At 50.8% G+C, this 27,514-nt stretch overlaps 1 protein-coding gene across 1 annotated transcript; it reads left to right on the top strand.

Moving 5' to 3' along the window:
• On the top strand, positions 1-27,514 carry NLRP12 (NLR family pyrin domain containing 12). The gene is given in 12 exon segments (XM_047711597.1): positions 1-340; positions 5,156-5,236; positions 7,999-9,279; positions 9,282-9,687; positions 13,394-13,564; positions 15,561-15,731; positions 17,141-17,208; positions 17,485-17,587; positions 20,606-20,776; positions 24,766-24,936; positions 26,828-26,998; positions 27,427-27,514. Coding segments are annotated over 12 exon segments (3,222 nt in total).

Genomic DNA, 27,514 nt, shown 5'->3' with positions numbered 1-27,514 from the left:
ATGCGCCCACACGCCCAGGCCTCTGGCTTCTGCCCTCCGAGGTTCACGACGGCCCCCATGCCCCAAGCCCCGGTCAGTCACGGCCTCTGTCGCCTCTCGGCCTACCTGGAAGAGCTGGAGGCCACGGAGCTGAAGAAATTCAAGCTGTACCTGGGCACGGAGGCAGAGGCGGGCAGGATCCCCTGGGGGCGGCTGGAGACGGCGGGGCCCCTAGACACCGCGCAGCTGCTGGTGGCGCACTGCGGGCAGGATGCCGCCTGGGCGCTGGCACTGGGCCTCTTTCAGCGCATCAGCCGGCGGGACCTGTGGGAGAGAGGACTGAGAGAGGACCTGGTGAGGGGTAAGAAGGTCGCGGCCTGCCGCCGGGGGCCCTTTCCCTGGCAACAGTCTCGGTGTGCATGAGACCCGGGTCCCGCGTCTGCCCTTGGCCTGGCTTGCACTGCGTTCTGCCCCCAACGCCCTCGCTCTGCCGGGAACATCCCTGCTTCGCCATCAGAACCATGGAGGCACTACGTGGTGTGCGAGTTCTTTCCTACCCCTGGGCCTGCCCCGTGTGCTCAACCTGTCTGACTTCTGCAGCGTTCCGATTTCTCTTCCTGTATCTCCCGCCCTGTGAGATACTTTCGGGGCTGCTCCCACGCACTCCCTCCTCTAATACCGCGTCCATGGTGCACAAGGACCCTTTGGGTGTTGTTTTTTTTTTTTTTTTTTAAAGATGTTATTTATTTATTTGACAGAGAGAAATCACAAGTAGGCAGAGAGGCAGGCAGAGAGAGAGGGGGAAGCAGGCTCCCTGCTGAGCAGAGAGCCCGATTAAGGGCTCCATCCCAGGGCCCTGGGAACATGACCCGAGCAGAAGGAAGAGGCTTAACCCACTGAGCTCCCCAGGCGCCCCTGCGCTCGGTGCTTTAAGTGCTGTGTGAGAGAGATGATTATGACCCCCCCTGTTACAGAGGTGAGGAAACTGAGGCTCAGAAAAACAAGGTGTGCCCCAGGGGAGAGTTCCTGGGATAAACCATGCAGAGTGTTTCAGGCGACCTGCGGCGCCTGCCAGCTGCTGTTGGAGGGGGCGCACATGAGAAAACAGAGACCCTGGTTTGTAGCATTTGCTACTCTGGGTTGTGTAAATACTCCCGGAAGGGCTGATCTGGAGTTCCCAGTGGGATGCCCACTGACTTGTAATTCATCGGGTGAGGCCTGATGACAAGAGGCCCCCTCAGATATGGTCTCACATGGCTCCTACTCTCCTTGTCTCCATCCCCCCGAGAACACTGCAGAGGCCTTGGACTGCGGGAGTGTGAGATGGCATTCCATCTTCCCTCAAGGACACCTATGAAAGTCAAAGCACTCTCAGCAATAAAGAAAAAAGGATAAATGAATTCATTTATGATCTCATAGAATTGTTGGACTTCTAGAAGTTCTACATACTTCTTATAGGAGATTCAAATAATGTACAAATATTGCGTGCCCCCTTCCTTCTCCTGTTATACCTAAACCTCTCCCCAGCATCACTTTGGCCAGCACTTTTCTGCAGACTGTGTCCTTTCGACTCATGGAAGGGCGGCCCTGTGGTCTGAAGCTCATTTTTTTTTTTCAGCTGTGTGGTGCTGGAGAACCAGTGTATCTCTCCGGGCCTCTGTTGCCTCATCAGTAAGACAGAAGGGATTGGAGCAGCTCAGTGGTTCTCGAATGTTAGGCATGCATGGGAACGGTCCAGACGTCCTGCTGGGACGGGAGCATCCAGGACCAGCAGGTTTGGGGTACCAGGAATCTGCATTTGGATGTGGGTGGTGTTCATGGCACGCTTCAGAAAACACTGAGATGGACCTCTCTGATGTCTTTGTCAGCTGTAATATCCACTGACGGCTTTTTTCTTTAAACTGTGGTAAAATACACATAACAAACTATAACTATTATAAATGAATAGTTTTGGACTCTTCAAGATATGTCATAGATGTGGAATCATAGAGTGTCTTTCGGTGGTTGGCTTATCTCACCTAGCATAATGTCTTTTTTTTTTTTAAGATTATATTTATTCATTTGAGAGAGAGAGAGAACAAGTAGGGGGAGTGGCAGGCAGAGGGAGAAGCGGGCTGCCCACTGAGCAGGGAGCCGGATGCGGGGCTCAATCCCAGGACTCTGGGATCATGACCTGAGCCGAAGGCAGGTGCCACCTGGTGCCTGAAGCCTAATGTTTTCGAGACTCTTCCATGTTGTAGCAGGTGTCAGAGTTTCCTTCCTTTTAAAGGCTGAATAATATTCCACTGTGGAATACACACACACAGACACACACACACACACACACACACACACACACACACACACACACATTTCATTTTAATTCATTCATCTCTCAACGAGCACCGGGACTGCTGTTCCCTTTTGCTTATTGTAAATACCGCGGTGGTTAACATGGGGCTACAACTAGCTCTTCAAGGCTCTGCTTTCAACTCTTCTAAGTATGTACTCAGAAGTGACATTGCTAGATCAAATAGTAATTCTATTTTAATATTTTAAGGAACACATTGTTTTCCATTGGGGCTGCCCCATTTTACGCACAAGGGTTCTAGTTTTCCCACATCCCCCCCAACACCTGTTATCTCTAGCTTTTTGTGTCTTTTTTTTTTTTTTTTCATTTTTAAAGAAAATAATCTGTATGCCCTCTGTGGGGCCTGAACTCACCGCCTTGAGATCAGGAGTCTCACGCTCCACCGGCTGAGCCAGCGGGGGACCCCTCTGTTGTGTTTGTTTAAAGCAGCCATCCTAATGCATGTGAAGTCTGATTTCCATCGTTTGCAATTAGCTTCAACTGCTTAGTCCTAGTTTCCCGAAACCTCACACATCCGGTCTTTGGCAAATCCCAGGACTTCCAGCTCCAAGGCCTCCCTCTGCTGCCACCCAGTGGGTAACCCACCTTGCACTTGGGTAAGGGCCCCTACGTGTGCTTTGATTCCCACCCCCTCCCACCCCCACCCCTCCCCCAGCTCACGCAGCTCCTTCCTTACAGGCACAAAAATCTGTGCAACCGTCAATTAGATCATTCCCCTCCCTCGTTTTGAATTCTCCAAAGGCTGACTGTTGTGAATGGAATGTAATCCAAACTCTTCAAACTTGCTCACATAAGATCTGGCTGAGCCCCTCTCTCCAAACCCAGCCAGCACTTACCCTGAAACTCATTCCACTCCAACTTTATTCCTCTCTTGTGTCCACAGGACCTTTATACTTGATGTGGTTTTTGGTTTGTTTTTTGGTTTTTGGTTTTTGTTTGTTTGGTTTTTTTGCTTAGAACACCTTTGCTTGGGGTGCCTGGGTCACTCAGTAGGTTAAGCCTCTGTCTTCAGCTCAGGTCATGATGTCAGGGTACTGGGATCAAGCCCCGCATTGGACTCTCTGCTCAGCGGGGAGCCTGCTTCCCCCTCTCTCTCTGCCTGCTGCTCTGCCTACTTGTGATCTCTCTCTGTCAAAAAAATAAATAAAATCTTTAAAAAATTAAAAAAAAACACCTTTACTCAAGTATCTGGCCCCTTGCCACTCAGATCTTGGATTAAGTGTCTTATACTCTGTTCTGTTTACCCCCCATTCACCCCACTGATGAAGGAGGGATATCCCACCCTAAATGGTTTTAGATGGCTGCGCACATGACACCAAACACAGGAGAGATGAGACTGACAGCAGGAGCACGCACTCAGCCCAGGGGAGGAGACCCCAGGCACCGTGCAGGTCTCCTAGGGTTGCTCTTGGAATACAGTGAATCTGCAGGGGCTGCAGGGGGCAGGCTTTGTAGACACAGGAGCATGGGGGCTTTGTGATTCCTGAAAAAAGGATGAGATTGACTTGTTTGATTTCACTGGCCAGCAGGGAACTGGAACCTTTGAGAATGAGGACCAGGTGAGGTGGAGTAAGGTCTAGGAGATGGGGATGAGGTGGGGGGCCGCTGGTCTACCTTTACAGGGAAAACTAGGCAGCTGGGGAGCCTGTCCCACTAGATGGGACTATACCTGGTCAGAGCACCAGAACTCACACTTAGGCTCACATTTCAGGGTCCTGTGGAGTTCAGAGATGCCCAGGAAGCTCTTGGAATCTCTGATTCTACAATACATCCCCAGAAAAGCCTTTCCCGGCAACCCAAATTCAAACACTACTTTTAATCACTCTGTTGTGTGCCCTTCTTCAATTTTTTTTTTAAAGATTTTATTTATTTATTTGACAGAGAGAAATCACAAGCAGGCAGAGAGGCAGGCAGAGAGAGAGGAGGAAGCAGGCTCCCCGCTGAGCAGAAAGCCCGATGCGGGGCTTGAACCCAGGACCTGGGATCATGACCTGAGCCGAAGGCTGCGGCTTAACCCACTGAGCCACCCAGGCGCCCCCCCTTCTTCAATTTTAAGTAAACTTTCATCATTATCTGGAGTTATCATGAAGTGTTTATTTAATTTAATCTATTTTATTTTAAAGATTTTATTCATTTATGTGAGAGGGAGACACAGCATGAGCAGGGGGAGGGGCAGAAGGAGAGGGAGAAGCAGTCTCCCCACTGAGCCCGTTGAGCCCGGAGCAGGGGACATGGGTCTGGATCCCAGGACCCCAGATCATGACCTGAGCCAAAGTCAGACACTTAACTGATGGAGTCACCCAGGCACCTCTGAAATATTTCTTTTTTATGTGCTCAGCTCCCCACATCACTAGAATGTAAGGTCCACGGAGCAGAGCCCTTGTTTATTACTGTGTATCCAGTGCTAGCAAAATTTGCCTGGATAACGCTGGTGGCCAATGTATGTGTATTGGTTGGATGGATACGTGGGTGTGTGGGTGGGTGCGTGGATGGACGGGTGGCTGGATGAGACATGGCCAAGGATGGAAGGAGAGGGAGGGAATCCAAGCTGATTCACACCTTCCTGCCTGGGGGAATTCTTGGGTGGATGGAGGTGCCAATCACCATGATGGGCCCCCAGAAAGGAGAGCAAGTTATGAAGCATGAATGCTTTCAACAGCGATGCATATGTGAGGAGACCGCCAAACATTCGCGGCGGGGGTGGGCGGAGTTATATGCACAGCTTGATGTAATGGTAACTACTATTTTTTAAATTGACATACAAGTTATGTTGGTTTCAGGTGTGCACGGTAGATGCTAGCTGACCTCCTAAAATGTCTCTTCCAGATATTGCACCTGGTGGCCCGTCCTCACTGGGAAGCCAGTCAGCATGTTCTCTCGAAGTCTTTCCTGGAGCTCCAATAAGAGGTAAGCTGTCAGGCACGTATCTCGTAGAATGCACAAGGCCACACGCATCAGACTATCCACCAGAGTCCATCAGGCCAAAAAAAAAAAAAAAAAAGGGACGTGTAAAATTAATGTTTGCATATAACAAAAAATCTTGGGTGGGGTGGTTGCAGAGTTGATTGATGTAGTAGATCAACAACACTGTCAAAGCCCCAACTTCTTGCTGGTTCATTTGTCCTGACACTTGCCATTTCATAGTTACAAGATGGCAGCCAAACCATGCAAGTGAATTCCAAGCTAGGGAGAAAAGAGACGGAAGGCTCTCTTCCTCGACAGAGTATCGTTTCCTTCAGGAAAACATCTGTTCAACAAGCTTCCCCCTTCCCAGTGGTCATCCCCATATACCTTCTTGATTGGGACTGGGGCCCATTCCCAGACCAGCCACTGGCAACAGGGAATGAGATTGTTCATGACTGGTTGAGCCAACATTCATCCTCTGGGGCTTGTGAAGGGACAGCATTCCTGGAATCAAGGGATCAGCACCCATTACCTTAATAGAGTCAGGACTGTTGGCAAGGAAGAAGTGAGTATGGGCTGCAGGACAGGCAGCGCCACTGTCAACAATAACGCCAATGATTCTGGACACCTTTCAAGGCGCCTGAAGGCACGGGGCATAGCACAGGGCCAATATATCGTAACTCCCTCTTTGTTCTCATCCTTATTTTAAGCTTTTCTATTTTCCTAATGTTCTGTGTCTCAAAATAAGAACACTTTCTCAGGAGAAGACAAAGAATTTTACAAAATCCAAACATTACTGTCACAGTTATCTTTGTTCGATTAATATAGAATCACAGTTGACAAAAGGGAAGGACAATGGGTGTATTTATGAGCCTAGAAGTGTTAATTTTTAAAAAATATTTTATTTATCTGACAGAGATCACAAGTAGGCAAAGAGGCAAGCAGAGAAAGAGGGGGAAGCAGGCTCCCTGCTGAGCAGAGAGCCCAATGTGGGGCTTGAGCTCAGGACCCCGAGAGCACAACCCAAGCCAAAGGCAGAGGCTTTAACCAACTTAGCCACCCAGGCACCTCAATATTTATTAGTACACATTAAGAGAGCTAATGAAATATCTTTATCAACAGATGAATGGATAAACGAAATATGGTGTATATATATGTATTCCACATGTATACAATGTATTCTGTTTGTATACAATGGAATAATAGACTTAAAAAGGAATGAAATTCTGATACTTGGGGCGCCTGGGTGGCTCAGTGGGTTAAAGCCTCTGCCTTCGGCTCGGGTCATGATCCCAGGGTCCTGGGATCGAGCCCCACATCGGGCTCTCTGCTCGGCGGGGAGCCTGCTTCCTCCTCTCTCTGCCTGCCTCTCTGCTTACTTGTAATCTCTCTCTCTGTCAAATAAATAAATAAAATCTTTAAAAAAAAAAAAAAAAAAGAAAAGAAATTCTGATACTTGCTACAGCATTAGGCCAAGTCAAAAGAGCCAACACAAAATGGCAGATCCTGTGTGATTTCACTCACATGAGGAGCCTAAAGTAGTCACGTTCATGAGACCGAAAGTGGAATGGTGGCCGCCAGGGGCTGGGGTAGGGGGAGGAATGAGGAGTTAGTGTTTCATAGGCACAGGGTTTCTGTTGAGCATGACGGAAAAGTCCCGGAAATGGATAGGGGTGATGATTGCACAACTTCGTGAATGCAGTGTAATGTCACTGAGTCCGTCAAACACTTAAAAAAGGGTTAAAATGCTGAATTTTAGATGATGTATGTTTTACTACAATTGAAAATAAAAGAGAACGTGCATTCCTTTTGAGAGAGTCCTGGGATCACGTTGCGATCTTTCATTCACCTTCCTCTGGGCAGATAGTATGAGCCTCTGCTGACATCCAAGTAAGACAGGATGCATTTTAGTCTGGATCAGGGTTCCCCCACCGCGGCCCCCTGGCAGTTTGGGCTGGATAATTCTTTATTGTGGGGTGTCCTGGGCACTACAGGATTTTGAACAGCCTCCCTGGCCTCCACCCACTAGAGGATAGTAGCCTGCCCCCACCCGCCCATCCCCCAGTTGCTGTGGCCCAAAATATCTCCAGACCTTGCCAGAAATCCCCTAGGGAGGACACTGTCACCCGGCTGAACACTCCTGTTCTAGATTAGGCATTCACTTCTATACCAAGTCGATTTCCCAAAGAGACTTCAAGCACGGGACTTATGGGAGGGATAAGTTCTCTGGGGCAGATAACGTTTCTGGCTTTTTTTTAAAGCGGGCACAGAAAACTTGGCGGCACAGCCTTCTCAGACTTAAACGTGCCTGTAAATTATGCAGCGCTCTTGTTAGGAATGCAGTTTCTGACACAGTAGGTGGGGACTGGGGCTCACGTTCCCATTTCCGGCCCTCTCCTTGTGAGCCCACAGGGGATTTCAGTGTCTCTTCACCAGGAGGACCCCAGGGAACCGGTGGCTGGGATTGACATGTTCTTTAGGTGCCCTCGTGGCCTTCCATCAGCTCCTGGGCGTGCACCACTGTTTGAATAGCAAGGATAGAATGAATACTCTTGGCTAAGGACAGTTCCCATGTTAGTCTCCACTTCCCAAGAACAGGGGAGAGATCTTTTTAGAGAAGTACCAAGGTTCCCAGGCTCCATCCAGAAAACCCTCCCGTGGATACTTTAGAACAAGTAGGCAGTAGACCGTGGTTTGCTTTAAGTCATGAGTCGGTCAACCGTTGCTGATGATTCTTTCACGGACCCCTCCTTCCTCCGGGTTAGATCCCCGGGAAACCTACAGGGACTACGTGCGCAGGAAGTTCCGGCTGATGGAAGACCGCAATGCGCGCCTAGGGGAATGCGTCAACCTCAGCCACAGGTACACCCGCCTCCTCCTGGTGAAGGAACACTCAAATCCCATGTGGGCCCAGCAGAAGCTTTTGGACACAGGCTGGGGACCGGCGAGAACCGTGGGACACCAGGCCAGCTTCATCCAGTTGGAGACCCTCTTCGAGCCCGACGAAGAGCGCCCGGAGCCGCCGCGCACCGTGGTCCTGCAGGGAGCCGCGGGGATGGGCAAGTCCATGCTCGCCCACAAGGTGATGCTGGACTGGGCCGACGGGAGGCTCTTCCAGGACAGCTTTGATTACGTCTTCTACATCAACTGCAGGGAGATGAACCAGAGCACCATCGAGCAGAGCGCCCAAGACCTCATCTTCAGCTGCTGGCCTGAGCCCAGCGTGCCCCTCCAGGAGCTTGTCCGAGTCCCTGAGCGCCTCTTGTTCATCATTGATGGCTTTGATGAGCTAAAACCCTCTTTCCACGACCCTCGGGGCCCCTGGTGCCTCTGCTGGGAGGAGAAGCGGCCCACAGAGCTTCTCCTTTGCAGCCTGATTGGGAAGAAGCTGCTGCCCAAGCTGTCGGTGCTCATCACCACCAGGCCCACGGCTTTGGAGAAACTGCACCGCTGGCTGGAGCACCCCAGGCATGTGGAGATCCTGGGCTTCTCAGAGGCAGAGAGGAAGGAGTACTTCTACAACGCAGAGCAAGCTGCCCAAGTCTTCCATTTCGTGAGGGACAACGAGCCCCTCTTCACTCTGTGCTTTGTCCCCTTGGTGTGCTGGGTTGTTTGCACCTGCCTCAAGCAGCAGCTGGAGGATGGGGGGCTTCTAAGACAGACGTCCAGGACCACGACCGCAGTATACATGCTTTACCTCCTGAGTCTGATGCAGCCCAAGCCTGGGAGCCCCACCCTCCAGCCCCCGCCCAACCAGAGAGGGCTGTGCTCCTTGGCGGCCGACGGCCTCTGGAATCAGAAAATCCTGTTTGAGGAGCGGGACCTCCGGAAGCACGGCCTCGATGGGGCCGACGTGTCTTCCTTCCTCAACATGAACATCTTCCAGAAGGATATCAACTGTGAAAAGTTCTACAGCTTCATCCACCTGAGTTTCCAGGAATTCTTCGCTGCCATGTACTACCTCCTGGATCCCGGGGAGGCGGGGGCCGGCCCCGAGCAGACTGTGGCCAGGCTGCTGGCGGAGTATGGGTTTTCAGAACGGAGCTTCTGGCCCTCACCGTCCGCTTCCTGTTTGGACTCCTGAACGAGGAGACGAGAAGCTACGTGGAGAAGAGCCTTTGCTGGACGGTCTCGCCTCACGTCAAGGCAGAGCTGCTGCGGTGGATCCGAAGGAAAGCTCAGAGCAAGGGCTCCACTTTGCAGCAGGGCTCCCTGGAGCTCTTCAGCTGCCTCTACGAGATCCAGGAGGAGGATTTCATCCAGCAGGCACTGAGCCCCTTCCAGGTGGTGGTGGTCAGCAACATGGCCACCAGGATGGAGCACTTGATCGCCTCCTTTTGCGTGAAGAGCTGCAGGAACGCCCTGGTGCTGCATTTGCATGGGGCCGCCTACAGCACGGATGAGGACGATGCGGGGAGATGGGCCTCGGGGCCCCAGATGCCACCGGTACAGTCGTAAGTACTCGGTGGGGCTCACTCTCCAAGTTCTTGCTTTCAACCACGTCCATGTCCTCACCTGGGGTTAACGTGGCCGCCACTCCAGGAGATACTTGGCAAGATCTGCAGAAATGTTGGGTCATCACAGCTAGAGGAGATGGGGGTTGCTGTGGCATTTGGGGGGTGCAGGCCAGAGTCCCCAGAATGGCCCCCCCACCACAGAGGATGGTCTGGCCCCAAGTGTCAGCACTGTCCAGGTTAGTGTCTTGCTCTAAACACTACCCATTTGGACTCATTTGGGGCCCCGGTCAAGGAGAGCATATCCACTTGACAAATATTATCAAGGGTGCTTTTCTGCAAAGCGCAGACAGTGGAGTAGGCCAGCAGTGCCCCTGCAAGCCCGGACATCCTAATGGGAAGAGAGAGAGAGACAATGAACAGTAAACAAATGAACAGGCAAACAAGCAAAAAAAAAAATTGATCATTTGGGTAGTTTCAGATAGGGAGAAGCGTTATAAAGAAAATACAACAGAGTGGTGTAAGAGACAGTGATTTGGAGGGCTGGGGAGCTTGAAGGGGGGATGGAGGAAGGAAGCTCAGAGGATTCTTTTGGCTTTTTGGCAAGGAGTAATCGTAGACGTGAAGAGTTGAATGTCACTAAAATAGAAGAGGAAAATCATCCTTTTCCCTTCTACCCTCTTAGGTCTGGCATGGAGGCCTGTAAATTAAACAGCCAAAATACAGAGTAACAGAGAAGAACAAAGACGTTATTAGATGTTTATTAGTTCTGGGGTGCCTGGCTGGTGTAGTCAGTAGAGCATGTAACTTTTGATCCCAGGGTCATGAGTTCAAGCTCCACATTGGGCATAAAAAAAGGAAGTTTAGGGACACCTGGGTGGCTCAGTTGGTTAAGCAGCTGCCTTCGGCTCGGGTCATGATCCCAGCGTCCTGGGATCGAGTCCCACATCGGGCTCCTTGCTCATCAGGGAGCCTGCTTCTCCCTCTGCCTCTGCCTGCCATTCTGTCTGCCTGTGCTTCCTCTCTCTCTCTGACAAATAAATAAATAAAATCTTTAAAAAAAAAAAAAGGAAGTTTATTGGTTGTTCTCACTTAACACTTGGGAGTCCCCAGAGATGAGTAACTCAAAAGGCTGTTAGAATCTGGAATTTTATAGCATCCTAACACAAGATCAGGACATTTTTAGGGGCACCTGGGTGGCTCAGTGGGTTAAGTGTCTGTCTTCAGCTCAGGTCATAATCCCGGAGCTCAGCTCAGGCTCCCTGCTCAGTGGGGAGCCTGCTTCTCCTTCTCCCTCTGCCTCTCCTCTCTGCTCACGAGCTCTTGCACTCTCTCTGTCTCTGTCTCAAATAAATAAATAAAATCTTTAAAAAAAAAAAAAGTGCAATACATTTTTAGAGAAGTGGCAAGACAAAGGAAAAGGACACTGCGTTTCTCCGGAGGTTAACTGGGGGAAGGCAGAAGTGTGGGGGAGGCTAATGGACTGACGTGTTTGATCAGGTCTGTCTTGGAGCTGTAGGGGAGGGAAATTCTCTTCTTCCCTCTTTGGGTCCCTGGCTGGGCCTAAGAATCAAACTGACATATGACAGATTCCAGGGAAAAGCAGACACAGTTTATTGAATTTTCACATATGCCCGGGAGCCTACACCAGAGCAGGAAGCTCTCATCCACTCTGATAAAAACAATTTGTGAAGAACTGAAAGGCCATCTGAGGGCACATCAGGCTGAATTTCGAATCAACGTTATCTTGTCATTACAGAGAGAGCTACACTAAAGGATCTCTGAAATTGAGAGGCACCCGGCTGGCTCAGTGCATTAAGCATCTGACTCTGGATTTCAGTTCAGGTCATGATCCCAGGGTCCTGGGATCGAGCCCCCCATGGGGCTCCCTGCTCAGCGGGAAGCCTGCTTCCTCTTATCTCTCTCTCTTCCTGCTTGTGTTCCCTCTCTCGCTGTCTCCTGTCAAATAAATAAATACAATTTAAAAAAAAATTAAATAAAATCTGTAAAAATAAACAAAATGAAAGATCTCTGAAATGAGGGGTGTGCCTGGCTCAGTCAGTGGAACATGTGACTCTTGATCTTGGGGTCATGAGCCTGAGCCCCACACTGGACGCAGAGGTTTACTTAAAAGAAGAAAGACCCTAAACATGGGTTCTAAGACAGACCGTGTAACTGGAAGCAAATCAGGAGGCCTCGTGGGCCGCATGTCATGCCCTGTGCCGTGAGTCAGCCTGTTCTTCATCCCAGGCTGATTCAGAGGAAGGGACTGTCATAAGACTTTAGAGATTCCAAACTGCAGTATCTCCCAAAATTCACCAGAAAGTGAAGAGCTTCTAATTATACCTCGGTCTTTCTGGCCACCAGTCGAACCCAGAGGCTCACCCTGAGTCTCCTCAGGAGAGCAAAAGCTTCTCCTGTCCCCCAGAGAGTCCAAAGGACTTAAGAGCCCTGGGGGTCAGGGATGGGGTCAGAGACCACGTGCTGGAACAAGAGACGGGCCCTAGTGCTCTTACCACTTAGGAAATCATTAAGGTTTTAGGGGGTTTGTGCCAGGAACCGGGGGCAGAAACCAATATACACACTTTCTAATCTCTCGAAAGCGGGAACCACAAATGGAAATGCTTGCCGAAGTCAGAGTGGGGGAGGGGGGCGCGGAATAATTCCCCCACCCCCAAAGACACCTGTGCCCTAATCCTGGAATCCGTGAGTATGTCACCTCCCAGGTTAAAAGGGACTTGGCAGGTGTGATTAAATTCAGGATCCACCTGCCAAGGGATGCGAGGCCTTTGGAAGGAAAACAGTCTGCCTTGACGCCCGCCCTGGGAGACCCCGTTCTGATTTCTGACCTCCAGAACCAGAAGACAGCCGACTGTGCTGTTTCAAGTGGCCATGCTCGGGGGAGATCGGCATCAGATGCCGGCAGGGGGCCACCTGGCGCATTCAGGTTTCGTGGAACAAGGTCATCACGCACCCAGCTCTGGGACCTGGTGGCAGCCTCCTGCTCACGAGGTCCCTGTGCAGCTGGGCTTGGTTTTTCAAGAAAGTGTAGAAACCCCTGTTTTGTGTGAGGTCTCCTGATTGAGAAATTATTGGAGGAATTCAGCTCCCAGGCCACAGGCTCGTACTTCCGGCTCTGGATCTTCAGGGAGAGCGTTGTACATTCGTTAGCTGGGAAGAAAGGGAGAGACCGCAAAGCCACCAGGTTCATCTGTGTTTCTGGAACGTGAGCAGAGCACCGGGAGGCTGTCGGAAACAGATTTCGGGGCTGCACCCTCCGCCCGGGGAATGTCTGATGCAGCGGGGTTCCTGTTTCTGGCAGGCTCCTGGGGGCTGCTGCTGCTGGCGGGGGAGGGAAGAGGAGAGAGGGGAGAGAAGGGCTCCCTGGTGTTAAATCCACAAGAAGCAAAGCCCCAACATTTTCTGCCCTGAGTTGGCTGCTAATGCTCTTGAAAACTAATAATAATGACTACAGTGGGATATTTAAAGTACACGCAGGAGTGGGGGGCTGGTGGGCTCTGCTGGTGGAGTGTGGCACTCTTGATCTCAGGGTTGGGGGTTCAAGCCCTGAGTGGGGAGCGGAGCCCACTTTGTAAAAGTAAGAAAGATGACAGATGCTTCCTCAAGCCCGAGGTGACACAGTCCGCACGCAGTCGTTGCACAGCGTGGGGAACAACGCGGCTTTGTCCTGTGTCCCTCCTTGCAGAGCCGAAAAGAACCTGCTGCCCGAGGCCTACAGCAAACAGCTCGCCGGCGCTCTGAGCACCAAGCGCAACCTGACCGAGCCGGTTTTGTCCCGCAGCGCGCTGGGCAGCCGGGGCGTCAGGCTCTTGTGTCCGGGGCTCAGACAGCCCGGCTGCAAACTTCAGAACCTGAGGTGAGTCGGGGCGGGCCTGCACCCAGTCTTCGCGGGGCAGGGGGGCTGCGTCAGAAAGACCCGCGGTGGTGCTCGCTCTCACTGCCCTCACGAAGCACCGCACACACACTGGGGGCTTAAACAACAGAAATTCATTTCCTCAAGTTCGCACCCAGGTGTGGGCGGGGCCGCTCGGCTCCAGAGCCAGGTGTGGGCGGGGCCGCTCGGCTCCAGAGCCAGGTGTGGGCGGGGCCGCTCGGCTCCAGAGCCAGGTGTGGGCGGGGCCGCTCGGCCCCGGTCCAGGTGTGGGCGGGGCTGCTTTCCCCTCAGCCGTCTCCACCCTGTGCGTTCACACCTGCGTTATCTGTGTCCTTTCCTCTTTTTGTAAGGACACCGGTCACAGTAGTGACCTCATTTTAATTACTTCTTTAAAGACCCTATTTCCAAAAACGGGCACACTCCGAGATACAGGGGTTAGGATCTCAGTGTATGAATGAATGTGGGGGTACACGACTCAGCCCATGCCTACCGGAAGCAGACAGCAGAAAGCCCAGCTTCATTACCTCCCGCTTCTCTTATTGTATCTCTTCCTTTCCAGGCTTCTTACCTCCAATCACGCTGCCTGATTTCAAAGCAGAGTGCACTAAGCCGCAGTAATTAAAGCAGTCTGGTGCCAGGGGCGCGTGGCTGACCCAGTGGGAGGAGCAGGGGACTCTTGACCTCCGGTTCCTGGGTCCCAGCCCCACACTGGGGGCAGCGATTACTTAAAAACAAAAACAAAAACAACAAGTGAAGGTGGTAAATTTTACGTTATGCATATTCTACCACCTTGTTACCAAACGTGGCACTATTAAGGCTCGGCTTCCAGAAGTTAGATGACAGCCGGTTGAGGGAACCAGGAGTGTGTGGATCCTGACCCAGAGCACAGCCCTGCTCCTGTGGGGAGCGTCCTGAAGGGCGGACACAGAGATGGAGGCCCAGAAAAGCAAGCTACCATTTTGTGAGCAGAACATGGGCTGGATCCCAAAGACATAATAATAAATAATACTGTGCGTTCTTGAACCTGTGTCAAGTGCAAGGAACCACGCCAAGAACTTCCGTTATATATGTCACCAGCTCATTCGAGTCAGTGCCATCAGACTTACTTTCCTGCGGCTCAGGGACAGACGTGATGGGCAAGCTTCCACAGGCGGGTGGGTGCCTTGGGACATCTTACGTTATTCTTGTTGCTTTTATTTATTTATTTTTTATTGATTCTTTTATTGACATATCATTGACAGGCTGGAAAGCTCAGTGGTGCTTTTTCTTTTCTTTTTTTTATATTTTAAAGTTTTATTTATTCATTTGTCAGAGAGAGAGGGAGAGAGAAGGCACAAGCAGACAGAGTGACAGGCAGAGACAGAGAGAGAGAGAAACAGGCTTCCTGCTGAGCAGGGAGCTCAATGCGGGACCCATCCCAGGATGCTGGCATCATGACCTGAGCGGAAGGCAGCCGCTTAACCCACTGATCCACCCAGGCGCCCTTCAGTGGTGTTTTTCCTTCAGTGTATGCACTGTGCCAACGTCAGCATGAACTCCAGGCAGTTTTCCCCACAGGGCAAACAAACACCCTAGCCCTTAGCAGGCACTCTCCAATTCCCTCTCTCCCCTGGCCCCTGGTGCCCCCTGATCTCCTTTCTTTTACTTTAGATAAAGGGGAAATAGGGGGCACCTGGGTGGCTCAGTCGGTTGTGTCTGCCTTCAGCTCAGGTCATAATTCCAGGGTCCTGGGATTGAGACCCACGTCCGTCAGGCTCCCTGCTTGGCGGGAAGCCTGCTTCTCCCTCTCCCACTCCCTCTGCTTGTGTTCCCTCTCTCGCTGTGTCTCTCTGACAAATACATAAATAAAATCTTTAAAAAGAAAAAAAAAGGAGGGGGAATAGGTGTAGACCAAAGGAAGGGGAGAGACAAAGGACAAGGGGCAGAATCACCACCGTGGTGACCTGGCCCTTCTCCCCTCCTCCCCACCGCCTCCCAGCCTGAAGAGGTGCTGTGTGACCAGCTCTGCCTGCCAGGACCTTGCGGCCACCCTGATGGCCAGCCGGACTCTCACGAGGATGGACCTCAGCTGCAACGGGCTGGGGCTGCCGGGCGTGAGGCTGCTCTGTGAGGGGCTCCGGCATCCCAGATGCAGGCTGCAGGTGATCCAGTGAGTCTCTGCCCCTCTCACTGCAAGGCCACTGCCCTAGACAAGCCCCCCAGCATCCCCTGGGCAGGGGGCTGGCTTCACTCCCTACACTTCTGGTCACAAATGTGTGGAGTTTCCCACAGCAAGGAACTCTGCACCCCAGTGGGGCGCCCTACAGTTCCTTTACAGTTCAAGTCCATTCTGCCACCATCTGCCAGGAGGTGACGGCTCGGTCCCCCCGAGACTGCCCTCTGCTGCCCCCCCCCAAGCTTCAGATCAGTTACAAGTCCCTGTGGTCACCTGGCTTCTGAACGGCCTCGGGTTTGATTACTCTCCTAGAGCAGCTCAGAGAACCCAGGGAAACACTTAGGTTTATGGGTTTGTAAAGGATATGGCGAAGGAAGCAGATGATCAGCCTGAGGAGGGCCCCATGGGGTGAGGTCTGGGAGGGTCCCAGAGCGGGAGCTCCTGCCCCACGGAGCTGGGGCACGTCACCTCCCAGCGTGGACGTGTTCACCAGCTTGGAACCTCTGAGCTGTATGCTCTGGGCAGGGGGTGGCGTGTGGGGGTGTGTGTGGGGGGGTGTTATGAGTTTATGGAGCCTTCCCCTTGTGGCCCAAAGATCATTAACTCCATTCCCAGCCCCTCCCCACTCTGGAGGACGGTGGGGGGCAGGGCTGCGCATTGCCTGCCTCTCATCCTGGCTCGGTCTCTCTGGCGCCCGGCCCCACGTGGCCCACCCATTAGAACCAGAGACTCTCCTGGCATTCTTGTCACATAGGAAATGCAGGGATTTCAGGAGCCTGTGTTGGGAACAGAGGGTGGTGAGGCAGAAACTAGCATGTGTGTTTTCTACCATCTCCTGCCGCGCGTCTCGTCCTGTTCCTGACCGTGAATGCCTACTCAGCCTTCGAGCACCATCTCAGATGACCCAGAGAGCCCTTCCTAACTGTGCATAGCGTGTCAAACCTGAGTTAGACGTCCCCTCCCCGGGGTGGTTTTCATCAACAGTAGCTCACTGTCCGAGCACCTGCTGTGTGCCCTGTCCCTCTAGTCAAGTACGCGGTCTTTGCAGTGTGTGATTATTGTCCTTTCCATAGAGGTAGTGAGCCCCAGACACAGCGGCAGCTCCCAGAAATGTGACACGCGCTTGCTGACAGCTTGCTTGAGGGTGCGGGGCTCTAGGGACCTCACCCTGAGCTATGGTGCGCTCCGGCCTCACTGGCATTGCCTTCCCTGGAGGGTCCTCGCGTACCCCCTGCCTCATGGGGCTGGACGCTCCCTGCTGGAAATGATGAAGTCTTGTTCATCCGTGAGCTGTAGTGACACGCGTGTGGGTTCGTATCGGGTGATTCGAGGGCCCAGGGGATGAGCGGGCAGGATAGAGGACAGCAAGACGGCACCCTCTTCACCGTCTCTTTCCTCCCGAGATTGAGGAAGTGTCAGCTGGAGGCTGGGGCTTGCCAGGAGGTCGCGTCCGTGCTCAGCATCAACCAACATCTGGTGGAGCTGGACCTGACGGGAAACGCGCTGCATCAACCAACATCTGGTAGAGCTGGACCTGACGGGAAACGCGCTGCATCAACCAACATCTGGTGGAGCTGGACCTGACGGGAAACGCGCTGCATCAACCAACATCTGGTGGAGCTGGACCTGACGGGAAACGCGCTGCATCAACCAACATCTGGTGGAGCTGGACCTGACGGGAAACGCGCTGCATCAACCAACATCTGGTGGAGCTGGACCTGACGGGAAATGCGCTGCATCAACCAACATCTGGTGGAGCTGGACCTGACGGGAAACGCGCTGCAGGGCTCGGGTCTGAGGTTCTTATACCAAGGCTTGAAGCACCGCATGTGCCGGCTGCGGATCCTGCGGTGAGTTCTTCATGCGGCCGACTTAAATGCAAGTCTCCCGGGGCGCCGGGGTGGCTCAGTCGTTAAGCATCTGCCTTTGGCTCAGGTCATGATCCCGAGGTCCTGGGATCGAGTCCTGCATCGGGCTCCCCACTCAGCAGAGGGAGTCTGTTTCTCCCTCTCCCTCGGCACACTCTCTCAAATAAATAAATAAAATCCTTAAAAAAAAAGATTAAAAAGATGCGAGTCTCCTCATATGCAGGGATGGTATGAAAATGCATCCATTACTTGTACACCTGTGTTTATAGCAGCCTTATTCGCAAGAGCCCAAAGGTGGAAACAGCCAAATGTTCATCCACAGGTTCACGGGTAAACAAAATATGGCCCAGCCCCATGATGGGAAATTATTCTATCTTAGAAAGAAAAAAGGGTGGAATTCTAACATGTGCCCCAACGTGGATGAAACTGGAAGACATGGTGTTGAGTGAAATGTCAGTCAATCACAGAAGGAGAAAGATAATATGGTTCCGTTTACGACACCCCTAGAAGAATCCAGTCCAGACGGAAAGTAGGACCTGGTTGCCATGGGACTGGGGCAGGCGGGAATGGGGAGTTATGCGGAGTCTGTGTTTGGGACCATGCAAAGTTCTGGGCGTGGGTGGTGGTGATGGTTGCACAGCCCTGCCAGTGTACTTAGGGCCACTGAGTTGTACACTTAAAAATGGTTAAAACGGGGGCTGGTTCAGTTGGAAGAGGGTGTGACTTTTGATCTCGGGGACGTGTGTTCGAGCCCCATGTTGGGTTGGGTGCAGAGATTCCTAAATAAACAGAAAAGGTTACACAGGTAAATGTTATGTTTTATATCTTTATTTATGTATATACTTTTTATTTATTTTATTTATTTTATTTTTTAAAAGATTTTATTTATTTATTTGACAGCGAGATAGATCACAAGTAGGCAGAGAGGCAGTCAGAGAGAGAGGAGGAAGCAGGCTCCCCGCTGAGCAGAGAGCCCGACGCGGGCCTCGATCCCAGGACTCTGGGACCATGACCTGAGCTGAAGGCAGAGGCTTTAATCCACTGAGCCACCCAGGCGCCCTGTATATACTTTTTAAAAGTAAGCTTTATGCTCAATGTGGGGCTCAAATTCAAGAGCCCCCCTCCCCCATCAAGAATCGCACTCTCTACCGACTAAGCCAGCCAGGCATGTCATGTGATGTATATTTTACCAGAATAAAACATAAATAAATAAACATCAAGGGGATAGTAGCATCAGTGGCAAGCATCAGTGGCAAGCATCGTAAAGCCCCTTAAAATAAAGAACCTCCCCCAAAATGCTTGTGGTCGCCAGCGACAGACACCCCATCTCAGTGTGTTTGACGATAAGAGTGAATTTGTTGGCCTCTGTGACCAAGAAGCCCAGAGGGAAATACTGGTTTCCAGCACGGCTGAATCCAGGGACTCACGTGGTAAAATCAGGACTCTGTCCCTGTCTTCCCTTTCTATATATAGGCAGACACTATGCTAAATGTCAACAGAGGACATCTTTGAGGGACAGTAGTGTTGCCCTGCTCTATATTTCTATCAGTGAAGGCGGTTCTAACTGAACCCCGGACACGTGACTACAAATTTAGGGTGTCACATCCAAGAGAGGTTGAGGAATCACACACGACGGGCATGGAAATGTTGCTCTGTGTTTTCTTGGTTATGTCAGCCAAGAAAAGGCATTGCTCACACACACAAATGAATAAATAAAATAAAATACACGTGTCGTAAAATGACCATCTTAGCTTTTATTTATTTATTTATTTATTTATTTTTTAAAGATTTTATTTATTTATTTGACAGAGAGAGATCACAAGTAGGCAGAGAGGCAGGCAGAGAGAGAGAGAGAGAGGGAAGCAGGCTCCCTGCTGAGCAGAGAGCCCGATGCGGGACTCAATTCCAGGACCCTGAGATCATGACCTGAGCCGAAGGCAGCGGCTTAACCCACTGAGCCACCCAGGCACCCTTAGTTTTTTTTTAAAGTAGTCTCTGCGCCCAACATGGGATGCTCAAACTCACGAACCAGAGATCAAGTGTCCCATGCTCCACCAGCTGAGTGGCCAGGCGCCCCCACCATCTCACCATTTCAAGGTGTAGAGTTCTTGCAAAGCTGAGAGTGTCTGTTCAACACGGACTCCCTGTCTTCCTCCCCCGGCACCGAATAACCTCCATTCTACTTTCTGTCTTTACAAACTTGACTGCTGTAGGTACCTCCTATACGTAGAATCACAAAGAGTGTGTGTGTGTGTGTGTGTGCGTGCGTGTGTGTGTGTGTGTGACTGGCTTATGTTACTCAGTATCTTTTCAAGGTTCATCCACATTGTAGCATGTGTTGGTGTGTTTGAGGTTCCTTCCTTGTCACAGCTGAGTGACCTCTCATTGCATGGATACACCACAGTCTACCCATTTCTCCACTGATGGACACTTGGGTTGCTTCTACCTTTTGGCTATTTTGAATAATGGTGTAAACACTGGAATACAAAAGTCTCTTGGAGCCCTTACTTCTAATTCTTTGGACTATCTAACCGAGAAGTGGAATGGATGGATCCTATGGTTTCTTTAATTTTTCATGGAGCTGCCATATTGTTTCCCACAGCCACCGTACCATTATCCACTCTTACCGACAGTGCGTAAAGTTTCCAGTTTCTTCACGTCCTTGCCAATGCTTGTGATTTTCGGGCTCTTTTTTTTTTTAATTCTTAAAAAACTTTATTATTATTTTTTAATAATAGCTCTCCTAGTGGATGTGACATGGAACCCCAGGGTGGTCTTGATTTGCATTTTCCGAATGATGAGTGGGGATGGGCATCTTTCCATCTGATTTTGGACCCTGTGTTTATTTTCCATGGAGAAACTTCTATTAAAAAAGCTGCTGCCTGTTTAAGAAAAAATGAGTTGTTTGTTTGAAAACCATTACGAGTGGGGGTAGGGAGGATAAAATCGGCGCTGTGTGGAGAACACTCCCTGATCCGTGTTGAATTGGGTTTCCGGCAGGTTGAAGATTTGCCATCTCACTGCAGCGGCCTGTGAGGACCTTGCCTCCACCCTCAGTGTGAACCATAGCCTGATGGAGCTGGATCTAAGCCTGAATGACCTGGGGGACCCTGGGGTGCTGCTGCTGTGCGAGGGCCTCAGGTGTCACCAGTGCAGGCTCCAGACCCTTCGGTGAGTCTTGTTTTGCTCACCGTCATCCGAGTTCAAGTCTGCAATCCTTGCTCTTATGTCTGAGCTCACTGGGGTCATGCTCACTCCCCTCTTTTCCTAGCCTCTAGCTACCTCTGCTGCAAAGATTTTTCTGCCACAGGGCCTTTGCACAAGCCGTTTTTTTCTTCCTGGGATGCTCTTCTGCTTTGCCGATCCCCCTTTCACCCTGGTGACATCTGTTTTATCTGTGAGGAAAAACAAACACTTCTTCCCCCTGCATGGCTTCCCTGACCCCTAAATAAGGTCTAGATTCCTAGTTGTAGGATTTAATTTGATCTTATGCTTCTCAGCATCCATCATTAAAACTTGCCATTTGTGTGCATGGGTGTGCACTTCCAAAAGTGAAGAAGCTGTGCCAGCTCCATGCTCTGATGGCTGGTGTAAGACCTGGCTCAGGGAGGGGTGTTTGAAACTTTGTGTATTTTATTTTTATTTATTCTTATTAAGTTTTTTAAAGTTTATTTTATTTATTTAAGTTATTTATTTATTAAATTTATTATTTATTATAATATCCAACTCATGACCCTGATATTTATTATTTTATTATTATGTTTATTAAATTTATTATTGAATTTATTAAATTTATTTAAGTTATTTATTTATTAAGTTTAAGTTTATTAAGTTTTTGTTTTAATTCCAGATTAGTTAACATGTTTTTAAATAAATGAACACATAAATACACCCAAGGATTAAAAAGAACACAGAGGGCTGTTCATTTTCAGAAAATCATTTTTTGGGGGCTCCTGGGAGGCTCAGTGGGTTAAGCATCTGCCTTCGGCTCAGGTCATGATCCCAGGCCAGGGTCCTGGGATCGAGTCCTGCTCCTCCCCTACTGGTGCTCTCTCTTGCTCTCCCTCTCAAATAAATAAATGAAATCATAAAGAGAAAAAGAAAAAAAGAAAGTCATTTTTCTCTGTAGTCCTAAAGCAGAGTCTGTCTGTCCCACAAAAGCCTCAGGCTTTTTGGTTTTGTTTTGTTTTCCTTTCAAGACATTGTGGACAGCAGGCTTTCTCTTGCTGTTGCTGCGTTTGGAGACGTGCCCTGTTTCTTCACCTTCTTCTCTCCACTGCATCTGGTATCACTACGGACCCACACACACCTGTGCGTGAATTCTATCTCCTTCTGGCACCCCAGAGCTCTTCTGCAGGCACCTCTGTCATCTCGCCATTGGCTCCCTCTCCCCCCACCAGCCCCACTGAGCTCTACACCTCCCGAGGCACTGATTTGCATTCCTTTGCCCTGCCTGGCCCGCCTTCCTCTGTATGCCCCAGAGGCTACGGAGCCATGCCCCTACCCTCCCCTGCAGTTCCTTCTCTCTGAGCCCCAGGGAGATCCCACCCCGGAGCGGAGTCGCACACTCAGCCTGAATTTGCATCCTTGAGATCGCAACCCTTCTGAATAGCTCTCTAGAAAGATGGGCCATTTAAACTTCCACCCGCAATTTAGGAAAGCTACTTTGCGGGGATCTGGATGGTTATTCAGTTCTCTATCTGTAAAACCCTGGTCGGTGTAAACCATTCTTAAGTGGAATTTCAGTGTTCAGTAGCTCTTCCTGTGCTTACCCACTTTTTTGGTTCCTCCATTCTGTGGATTGCCTGTTCGTATAATCTATTTATGTCTTTGGTGTGTGTCCTACATTGGTCTTCATGCCCAGATGTTCCCTGTGTCAGGGATCAATCTTTTGTTGAGGGCAGCCCTTGGAAAGGTCTGCTCAGCGGGTCACCAATCTGTCAAGTCGTCTGTGGTTGCTTTCATCAAACTCTAATCTTTATGTTTTGAGGTCAAATCCATATGTGTTTCTATGATTTACATTCTCTTTTTAGAAGATTTTATTTATTTATTTATTTGACAGAGAGAGAGAGAGAGAGAGAGATCACAAGTAGGCAGAGAGGCAGGCAGAGAGAGAGGGGGAAGCAGGCTTCCCGCTGAGCAAAGAGCCCAATGCAGAACTTGATTCCAGGTCCCTGAGATCATGACCTGAGCCGAAGGCAGAGGCTTAACCCACGGAGCCTCCCAGGCGCCCCTGATTCATGGCTGGCTCAGTCAGTAGAGTAGGTGACTCTTGATCTTGGGGTTTTGAGTTCAAACCCCCCATGTTGGGCGTAGAGATTACTAAAATAATAACAATAATAATAATAATAATAATAAGTAAAAAAAAAACTTAAAAAAAAAGTACTTTGCTAGTACACTATCCCAGGTGTATTCCTTTTCTTCTTTGTGTCTACATATGTGGTTAAGCACAGTTCAGTTTTTTTCCTCTAATTTTTGTGCTGCCGTTTAATAAAGGGCCCATGCTTTCCTTGCTGATTTGTAATGGCAGTCCTGTTGCAAACTATTTCCACATATTGTAGTTTTTTCTCTTTCTTTCTTTCTTTCTTTCTTTCTTTCTTTCTTTCTTTTTTTTTAGGTTTATTTATTTAAGTAATCTCTACATTCAGCATGGGGCTCCAATGCATGACCCTGATATCAAGAATCCCGAGCGCTTCCGCCTTAGCCAACCAAGTGCCCCTCCCCCATCCTCTGCTCTCCCTGTGTCTGGGCTTGGAATCTAATTTCCTGCTGTTGTAATTGCTGTAGCTTGTCACATGCTCCACTGTGAGGAAGAGTCTGTCTTTTGCTTTTTGTTTTAGCAGATTTTCAGTTCTTCATAGACATTTATTCTGCCATTAAATTTTAGGATGCATAAAAACAAAACAAAACCCAAGTCTTTTTAGAGTGCATTGGTCCAATTACCAAGCGTGGCTCGTACTGACGGACTGAGGCTGGGCTTCTCCTCTGGTCCAGACACAGCGGGCCAGCCAGACGTCTACGTTACACAGACCCTGCGGGTCACCCTCAAAGGACAGTTCAGGGGTGCCTGCAGAAGAGCTCTGGGGTGTCCTTTGAAATACGGCACTTCTGACCCTCTCAAGCCCCCACATGGTCTCCCAGCGGTAAGGGCAGCTACATTAATGGCGAGGACGGTGGCTGAGTGTCCCTAGGTCTGTGACCTTGAGCGGTGCATGGCATCTGTCTGTTGGGGCCTCGGAGCTCACAGGTGTCTCCTAACAATGGTAGGACATGTCGCATTTCCCTCCCAGCCGCTGCCGCCAGGAGCAGAGGAAGTTCGGCTTAGGCATTGCTTGCTGTCCCGAATCACAAACCGCCCGGGTTTCTGGCGGGCGCAGTCGGAAAAGTAGGCAACCTGCTTCTCCCTCTTCCTCTGCTGCTCCCCTGCTTGAGCTCTCTCTCTTTCTGTCAAATAGATAAATAAAATAAAAAAGATTTTATTTATCTATTTGACCGAGAGAGACACAGGGAGAGAGGAAACACAAGCAGGACAAGTGGGAGAGGGAGAAGCAGGAAGCCCAGTGTGGGGCTCGATCCCAGGACCCTGGGATCATGACCTGAGCCGAAGGCAGATGTCCAATGACTGAACCACCCAGGCGCCCAATAAATAAAATCTTAAAAAAACAAAAAACTAGTTCAGGTGAGGGCCTGCTGGAGTGGGGTGGCCTTCAGGCCTCCTCCTGAAGAAGGGACATTTGGACACAGTGCACAGGCAGGAGGATGCAGTGTGCCCCTATGGGGGCAGAGAGAGCGGTGATGCTTCTACAGGGGAGGGAACACTGAGGACTCCCTGGGGCGGAGGCTGGAGCAGGTCATCAGGGCCTCGGAGAGAAGCAGGCTCCCGGCGCAGTGAGATGGTATTTCTGCCCTGGGCGCTGCTAGCGTGGTACTCGTTACAGCAGCTGGGGGATGCTCGTGCTCCGACAGCCGTCCGATAACCAGCTCACTCCAAACAGTCCTGTCTTCCTCCCTTCCCGCTCCCCCCTTCCATTCTGGTCTCTCTCTTCCTTCTGCCTGCCCCTTGCTTCTCCCTTCTTCTGATGGGGGCGCCCAGCTGGGGAGCCCTCCCCAGGGAGGTCTGCAGGCTGAGTCAGCTGGGCTCTGGGCATCCTGTCTTCCAGGCTGGGCATTTGCAGGCTCAGCTCAGCCGCCTGCAAGGGTGTCTGCATGGTGCTCCAGATCAACCACCACCTTCAGGAGCTGGACCTGAGCTTCAATGACCTGGGGGACGCGGGCATGTGGCCGCTGTGTGAGGGGCTACGACATCCCACCTGCAGGCTGGAGAAACTGTGGTGAGCCCGGGGCGCCGGGACGGGTGAGGTGCATCCTCGTCCCACGGCCATCCCTCCGTGGCTCCGGCAGACACCCCCAGGAGCCCCCAGAGGTGGAAGGAAAAGCCACAAACAGCTCCCGGAGGAAGAGTTCATTCTTTGTGGGATGCAAACATAAAATGCCTCCCTTTCTCTTGGCTCCTTGCCCGTGAACATTTTCTGTAAAATTCCCCTTTTCTGTCGACACTCACTTGCGCAGCTGCGTGGCTCTTCAGTGACCTTTATAGAATAAAAACTCAGTCTGCTCCAGTGTGAATTCTGGGCAAATGTGAATTGTCCCTTCCTCCTCCTCCTCCTTCCTCCCCGGAACCGCTTGGCCCCCACCCTGAGGGAAGGACTGTCTGTTTCTGTTGTGGTTGATTCTGAGTCTCTCCATTATCTGGGGCCCTGGGTAGGTGGCCATAGAGATGGGGTCTCAGGGACAGCACTTTCCTCTTATTTGTGCTGCTGGGGTCCCTGGATGTCGGTATCTCTCCCCATCTGGCCGGCATCCAAACGCCACTCTGTCATGGGGACCATGTAGGAATTCTTACGGGACCCCTGGGAGGTGCCCCGACTGCCCAGTCTCCTGACATGGAATCAGGGTCGACCCCCTCATATAGCACCACCCCCCCACTGTGGGTCTCACCCTAACCTTCCTCTCCTGACCCTTCTGCACCCGTGATGTGGGTGGCTCTTCAGCCCCAAGCTGGTTTTTCCTCTTCCTCTGCAAGTTCGCGGCCGTTGTCTTGTACCTCCTTGTCGAAGCTGGCATCTCCTGCCTCACAGCCTCAGCCAAATCAAGATTAAATATTTCCACTTAGCATCCCAGCTGTGGTAGTACTTCTTTCAGACAGTTGCTGTGAGGAATAAATGATGAAGCAAACAAAGCCCTTAGCAAGGTGCTCAGCACACAGTTGGCCCTCAGTAAATGTGACCTGTTCTTATTCTAACAGCAGAGAATGTAGGAAAGAAACACAATGGGAGGCAGATTGGAAGTCAGAGAGAATCAGAAGGCATACGGTTTGGGCAGGTGGCAGCCCAATTCATACTGGCTCCTTAAAAAAAAAAGGGATTTAGGGGCGCCTGGGTGGCTCAGTGGGTTAAGCCGCTGCCTTCGGCTCAGGTCATGATCCCAGGTCCTGGGTTCGAGCCCCACATCGGGCTTTCTGCTCAGCAGGGAGTCTGCTTCCTCCTCTCTCTCTCTGCCTGCCTCTCTGCCTACTTGTGATTTCTCTCTGTCAAATAAATAAATAAAATCTTTAAAAAAAAAAGGGATTTATTGATATGTGTAACTGAACACTAATGGCTTCAGGCATGGCTTGATCTAGGTGTCTGGAGTCTTGGTGTTTATTATCTAACGTACTTGTTCCTGCCTTGGTTCCTCTATGGAAAAAGTTTAGCCTTGATCCTACCTGGTGGCAAAACACCTGCAGCTCTACAGAGGACTTCTTACCAGGTCTAAGTTCTGAAAGAAAAATTCCAGGAATTGAGTAAGGTTCTGATTCACTGGTTTTGGGTGGGTCCTCTGTCCAACCAAAACATAGTAACTGGAGCCATGGAAACCAACCAACCAACTCAGGCCTGGACCCTGAGCTTAAGGACAGTGTGAACCCCCGATGGGCTGAGACTGGGGTTTCAAGGAGAAATTGGGGTAGAACTACCAGGAAAGGAAGTGGGTACTTGACTGCAAAATCAGTGGGTGTCCTAGAGACGTGGAGCTGCGAATTGACAAGCATCCTTGAATGCCTCTCAGTTGGGTGCTACTCTGCTGTCTCTTCAACTGGTCCCCTAAAAACATCATCCTGAATCCCTCTCAAGACTTCCCAAAATAGCTCCTTAGGTTTCTTCCACCGTTCCTTGTCTTCCACAGGCTGGATAGCTGTGGCCTCACAGCCAAAGCTTGTGAGGATCTTTCTTCCGCCCTCGAGGTCAACAAGACCCTGAGGGAACTTTATCTGATCCACAACGCCCTGGGGAACGGAGGTGTCAGGCTTCTCTGCAAGGGGCTGAGTCATCCTGGCTGCAAACTTCAAGTCCTCTGGTGAGAGACGGGTTTCTGGTTTCTGGTTTCTGGTTCAGAAGGAGGGAGGAGATGGGGCTTGGAGGTGGGAGTCAGGGTCAGTGATGGAGATCCATGGTTGGGATGGACAAAGCAGCTAGAAAATTTACTAACGTTTCTTCCGTGCACTAATGTATGCAATTAGCATGGAATGCCGAGGTGGCCTTCCTTTCCTATTCTAATTTGGCCACTTGCCAGCTTCATGATGGGTTTCTGCACGTTCTCGGGCTCTTCAGTATCTGTCAGATTGAAAGGGTCGGCACAGGTCAGGCCCAGCCTGGTCCCCGATGGGATCTGAGGTTTCCAACAAAGTACTAGTCAATAAACTTAGGGTAATAAGGCAAGAGGTATGATGGATTCCAATGTCGCAGCAGTGCCCTGGAGTAATGTGTCCCACTCTGTGTCCTAAGGTTGTTTGGAATGGACCTGAACAAAATGACCCACAGAAGGCTGGCAGCCCTTCGGCTAACGAAACCTTACCTGGACATCGGTTGCTGA

This window comes from Lutra lutra, chromosome 17, assembly GCF_902655055.1.
Source record: "Lutra lutra chromosome 17, mLutLut1.2, whole genome shotgun sequence".
NCBI classification, from domain to species: Eukaryota; Metazoa; Chordata; class Mammalia; order Carnivora; family Mustelidae; genus Lutra; species Lutra lutra.
The sequence above is the reverse complement of the archived record's forward strand: the minus strand, read 5'-3'. Positions and strand labels throughout refer to the sequence as shown.